The sequence below is a fragment of the Gallinula chloropus genome (assembly GCF_964237585.1).
Source record: "Gallinula chloropus genome assembly, chromosome: 19".
NCBI classification, from domain to species: Eukaryota; Metazoa; Chordata; class Aves; order Gruiformes; family Rallidae; genus Gallinula; species Gallinula chloropus.
The window spans coordinates 11,842,743-11,848,742 of NC_140104.1; the positions used below are offsets into that span (position 1 = coordinate 11,842,743).

Below are 6,000 nucleotides of genomic sequence, written 5' to 3' on the forward strand. Positions count from 1 at the left end.
TTACTAAAGCATTGACTAATTTTTTCAATGCACTGTGCAGGCTGCTGTCTAGGCTTGACAAAAATGCATTTCTCTAGGGATTCAAGGCTGTAGATATTCTGCTAAAAGAATAAAAATTAGGTTTCCCATTGTGGCAGCTGTATTGAAAGGTGGGTGAGGGAGCTGGTTCTTCAGCATACACATCTCTGAAAATTGTTGTGATCCAGTTAGATCCATATTAATTGCCCTATGAGTAAGCTCACTGGTATGTTTTATCTCTCTTCCTTTTGCAGCAAGAAAAGCGTCTCTTCACAAACTTCCATCGGCAGCTTTTCTGCTGGCTTGATAAGTGGGTTGATCTGACTATGGAGGACATCCGTAGGATGGAGGAGGAGACCAAGAGACAGCTGGATGAGGTCAGTGGAAAAGCAGGGCAGGTGTGGGTTGTGTGAGAAACTGTTTCCATCCAGTACAGTAGAGAGAGGAAAGACTGCTGCATTGTCATAGCGCAGTGTGTATTGTCCTCCTGCTATTTAGGTCATGCTGCTTGTGGTTTGAGTGATTGGCTATGACCCCGTTGTGCTGGCATCTCCTTCTAATCGTTATGGACTTCTGTTTGTTGTTGAGCCAAGAAATGTATTGAACCACAGGTAATGAGGATATGAGCAGCAGTGATTAGTTTCCCACTTCAATATCTTCTATTAACTTTTACCCCAAGCTGAATGGTTATTTTTGTCCTTGTTAGTTTCCAAAAACCAGTTCAGTACAAGGATATTTAGCTACAAGTATTATAAGCAGGTAGTGGGGGTGTGTAACAGCGTTCACATGAATTTGGTGATAATAAGTACATTGTTCCATGATTTGTGCCCTGCACTACACCCTCCTTTTCATGCCTCAGGCTATTTCTCTATAGTTTTTGTGTACACTCTGCCCTTTGAATAATGATTGTAGCTCCCTAGCAGCCCTGTAAGCGTAACCAAAAGTGGTGCCTGCTTGCATGTTAACAGCCACTGATTTGGGATGCTCCACTGCAATCAGTCTCTTACACAAAGGAGGTAGCTCCAAGTGTTCCATATCAATAAGTTTTGATATAACAACACGTGAAAGTCAGTACTTGAACAGAGTTTTCTCTTTCAGATGAGAGAAAAAGATCCAGTGAAAGGAATGACGGCTGCAGATGACTAACGTGACTTCTTCCTTGTGCACTGTAGGTATTGAGAGAGTTTGACAAAACACTGTATTGCACTATTTAGGAGAGATAAAAATATATTTGGATTAGAAATAATCCTATTCATAGCTTCTGGCAGGCAAATGTGTAGTATTAATTGTTTATATAGTCAGCCTGTCAGTGAAATGGCTTCACAAGTGAGTTTACTATCTTGTCTCAAAATTATTCTAAAGAAATGTTTGAGTGTAAGGTGAATAAAAATGTGTTGGAACACTTTGTAGACTTTTTACTGTTACTCTTGTTTCTGTAGTGGATGCATTACTTTCCAGGACTTGCAGAGAAACTTGTGTCAGTCCCAAAAGAATGAGTTGGACCTGCAAATATTTAAATACTTTTGAAAATTCCTTGCAAATACACTTGGAATGTGTATCTTGTGCATTTGTTAACAGTATTTACTGACGGGCCAAGGCCTGGAGCAACACTTACTGTTGTTGCAGGAGAAGCAGCAATGACAATTTTAAAGCTTTGACTTGTTTTTCACCTATTTCATTATGAGTATGCTAACTTGGCAGGGAAAGTGCTATCATCCTGGAAAGCATATATGAATTTGCCTTTGGCCAAATCCCTAGGCTGTATCCTAGACAGCATGCTGGATGATAACCTGTAAGCTCTGCTGGGAATGTCGAGCTTTATTCTGTTGTATTGTGGAATTGGTTTGGTTTTGATGGATTTTTCTTAGACACTATACAAAAATGCAGTGTAGAGCTAGGGATGTAAGAAGGTGAGGAGAAAGAAGACATTGTCTGTTTATGTAGAGAGTCCAAGTTATGAGTCAGAACTTTACTAGGGCTGTAAACTGCCATCCCAGTCAGCCTTGGAAAGGCTGGGGTGGGGCAGAACCACAGCCTTATCAAGGACTCACTCTTTTACCTCTGCTTGTCCTCTATCTGCTGGTTGTTTGATAGTGAGGAACACAAGGTGAGGGAGTGTCTGAAGGAGTGTCTTCTGACAGACAGGTCTTATTTTTTTAATGCAACTTAATACTTTTTCATTTCCTCTTCATTCACATTTAGCTTGAGAAATGGGCTGAGGGTCTTCTCGCTTGTAGCCTTTGGGTTGTTGGATTGCTTAAATTGCAGTTTCTGATGGACATTTGTAGACTGCTGGAAATTCTGCTCTGCATTGGTGCTGAAATGGAATGGTGCAGCGGTGCATTGCCGTTGTCTGCACTGGTGGCAGTGTCTCACACTGCTCCCTGAAGGCTTAGCCTGGCACTTCTTTTTGGCACGCTGCTCTTCCAAAGTTGTTCTAACCTGTCTTCCTGTTGTCTCTTTATTTTAGTTTGCAAGACAGTCATCAGGAAGGCCTGGGGAATCCACACTCTTGACTGACGGACCATCTCTGGATCAAGCCTTTCTATATCCAATCGGCAGGCAATTTTAAATCTCCCATAGCTAATTCTAGATGCCCCTTAATATTGTGAGCAAATAGACCGTCTGGTACTAAGCACTCCAATGTTAGCACGTATATGAAGGAGGTAGCTCCTTGGAGACGTGTGACTTAGAGATCGCTGTATTTACGACTCCTCCCTCCTTTTTTTTTTTTCATTGTGTTCAGACCAATTTCCATGTGCCCCTGTTTGATTTCCAAGTGACATTTTTAGGTAAAATAGTCTTGTGATGTGGTGACTTAGATTATTTTTTTTTTTCTTTGTATTTTTCCAAGTGGGATAAACTGCCACCTTTGTTCCTGCCCAGCCCTTCACCATTCTTTGAATGTCTATTTGGAGAGGGAAACTGTCAGTATTTTAGAGTGCAAAACTATTCCACAAAATGCTATGCTCTAACCCTTGCTCCCAGGGTAAGAAAATTGATGGCTTGTAATCTGAATACATAATCAGGAGTAGCCAGGTAATAGCTCTTGGTCTGCAGTGAATTGTGATATGTGGCTTCTGCACATTACTTTGTCATGTCTTAGCACACGTGAATTAAAGACTGCACAGAAGCTGCATTCAGTGTCCCCGTTCTAGGGCCTTCAGCACATAACTTGAGTTGCAATTTAGTGTACGTGGTCTCTTTGGCCCATGTAGCTATGTTGTCCTTCAGCTGTGTGTGTCAGTCTTACAAAATCACTATGAAGAGTTGCTTGACATACAACGCAACTTCCTGGTTCTTTATTTACTAAGACTTCCTCTAACTTACAAAACTAAAATTATTTTGATGAATAATTATGTGTTTCTTCCTGGATAAATTAGAATGTAGCAAAAGTTGGTTTATAAGAAAAGTCTTGGCATCTGATTACATCCAGGTGCCTGGGTTGGTGGTTCTGCTCAGCAATAATACTCTTCCCATTGCAAGACTGACTAAAATATCTCCTTTTGTGCTGTTAAAAAGCAACTTATAAAAACCTGCAGTTGTTTTCTAGGATACGTCAGTTACTACAAATCACAAAGGATACTGTTAAACAATGTTATTTAATGAACTCAAATACTTACTGTAACTATCCTTGTTGATATCAGCTTTAGACAATCAAATAGGCAGAACAGAATCAAAGAAGTGCTGCTTTATTAAATACATATGAGAAAAACCCCAACAATTTCTTTGCTTATGCCTAAGGCCCAATGTTTGGATTTTTTTTTTCTTGTTCTACTAGCAATCACTTTATTTTCCACTTCTGTAGTTGGCAGCATTAACACAAAATACTATGTGCCAGACACAGTTGTGGGTGTATCACCACTTCTGAGGAGTCTTCTTGGTTGCTCTGCAATACATGGGACTCCTTCAGCCCTTCACATTCCTGCAAGCAGGAGATCCTGAAACGATCCCATGCTGTGCTGGGATCTGAACTGTTTTCTGTGTGAGGGAAGATGAGGCATGCTCTGGAGGGAAAGGATGGCGTTTGGTTTCTGGGGAGGGGGCAGTTTATCCCTTTACATTTAGTTTGTTGTTTTGCCTTACTCATGTCTAAGTGCAATAAGCTCTGAATTGTACCAGTGACTCTGGCAGGCTCTTCTCAGTGACCTCAGATGGTTTTGCGGGACGGGGGTGGGGTTTGAGGGGTTTTTTAGCCATCTCACCAGGCAGAAGTAAAACAAATTTATTGTAAAATAGGCAAATAAACGAAATTTTAATCTTTGAGGCTATTTGGGACCAGGATGTTTCGCAGCATCTTCTATAGCTGTTCAAGATGTATTTCCAGGAGCGTAGGCCCCAGTTAGAGTTCTTTCAGTTTGAAGTATTTTTAACTGAGAATTGATGCACTGACTTCTGTTCCTGTTTGTCGGTCGTGTTTTGAGGGATTCTTACACTTGAGGACAACCTGAGAATACACACAGCACACTTGTTCTTTCAGTTTGTGTTATCCAAGAGGCTTTCTATCCGATGACACTAATCGCTATGGAAGCAGATTGTAACATTCCACCAGGCAATCCTTTCTTGATCCTCTGTTTTTCAGGGTAAGAGCTTTTACACAAAGCTTTCCTGATTAGTGGGAAAACTGGGAAAACAAACACAGGAACTCCAGCCTGAGTACTTCCCCCCCCTCCCCACACCCCCCCTTGCCTTTTGTTTGCTTTCCTTCCAATTTAACCCCAAGTGAAAGCATCCCTCAGCCTTGGAATAGACAAATTCGGTAACGACCTTTTACTCCCCATGCTTGGCTCCTGCTGGCGAGCAGAGCCGCGCCGTATCCTTTAGCGGCTTCGGCCGGAGCCCCTCGTCCTCCTGGCTCCCGGAGGGGTTATCGCCGGGCTGTTTGCCTGTTCTAGGGCGACGGGTTGGATGCGACCCTCTCTCTCCGACCCTCGCTGGGCTTTTGAGAGGGGAGCCGGAGGCAGGTACCTCGCCGCAACCCGGGTCAGGCTGGTTTGCCGGTGGGGGCTGCTTGGCGTGTCCCCGCCTTCCCTCCCCCGCACCTCTCTGGGTTCATCCCTGCTGGGCCTCCCCGACACGTCCGTATGGGTTCATCGTGCTCTTTCCTTTGGCGACACACACCTTGTAGGATGGGTTAGATTATCTCGTTGTTTCTTTAAATGTGAGTTTGTGCCTTTTTTTGTCTCCTCAATCTTCCAATACAGGCATATTGGAAACGAAATCTAATAAAATACTAGACAGAGCTGCGCGCCTCCGCCTGCTTTGTGTCGGGGTGCGGGGGGGGTGTGTGTGTGAGGCGGGGGATGGCGGGGGGGGGAGCTGTTGGCAAAGGTCCTCCCGCGCGCCGGGCGGCGTCCCCGCGCGCCGCCGTCCTTCCGCAAACCCCCTCCCGTTCCCGCCCACGTCACGCGGGCCAATGAGCGCCGGGCGCTGCCGGCACCGGGAGCGTCGCTGCTGAGGGGAGAGAGCAGGCCGCGGGCCGGGCCGGGCGAGGCCGGGGCCTCCGCCGTCTACTGAGCAGCGGTCCCTGGACTAGAACCCCGGTAGAGGCGGTGGGGAGATGGAACCTGCGGGCCCGGCGCGGCGCGGCTGCGTGAGGGAGCTGAGGTGAGCGGGGGACGGAGGGAGGGGGCGGTGGCGGCTCGGCGTGAGGCGCAGTTTGGCGTGAGGCGCAGGTCTGAGGGCGGTTTCTCCGAGCGGGGAGGAAAAGTAGCTAAGTCGTTACGTAATTCGCTGAGAATCAGCTAAAGTTGTGTTTCTGCTTTGTTAACGGGGAGTTAAGCTATTTGGCGGTGTTACGCGGTCATATGGAGCGGAGAAGAAAAGCTGATTTTGTGATTTGAAAGCGTCGCTTCTGGAGCCGTGTCAGGGAGGCTTAGGGAGTGTTGCTTGGGTCCCTGGGACTTTCCGGAGACCTACTTAGGTTTAATGAGGACAAGATCTACTGCGCTTGCTATTAACGCGCCCAGCGCCTTGACTTCC

General features: G+C 45.5%; 1 protein-coding gene across 1 annotated transcript in view; it reads left to right on the forward strand.

Moving 5' to 3' along the window:
• PITPNA (phosphatidylinositol transfer protein alpha) overlaps positions 1 to 5,260 on the forward strand; it is a 28,050-nt gene extending 22,790 nt beyond the window's left edge. Inside the window, 3 exon segments of the mRNA XM_084272915.1 lie at positions 273 to 395; positions 1,117 to 1,186; positions 2,489 to 5,260. Of these exon segments, the coding sequence (XP_084129041.1) occupies positions 273 to 395; positions 1,117 to 1,164 (171 nt within the window). The 3' untranslated portion in view covers positions 1,165 to 1,186; positions 2,489 to 5,260.
• Positions 5,261 to 6,000: the final 740 nt, after the last annotated feature.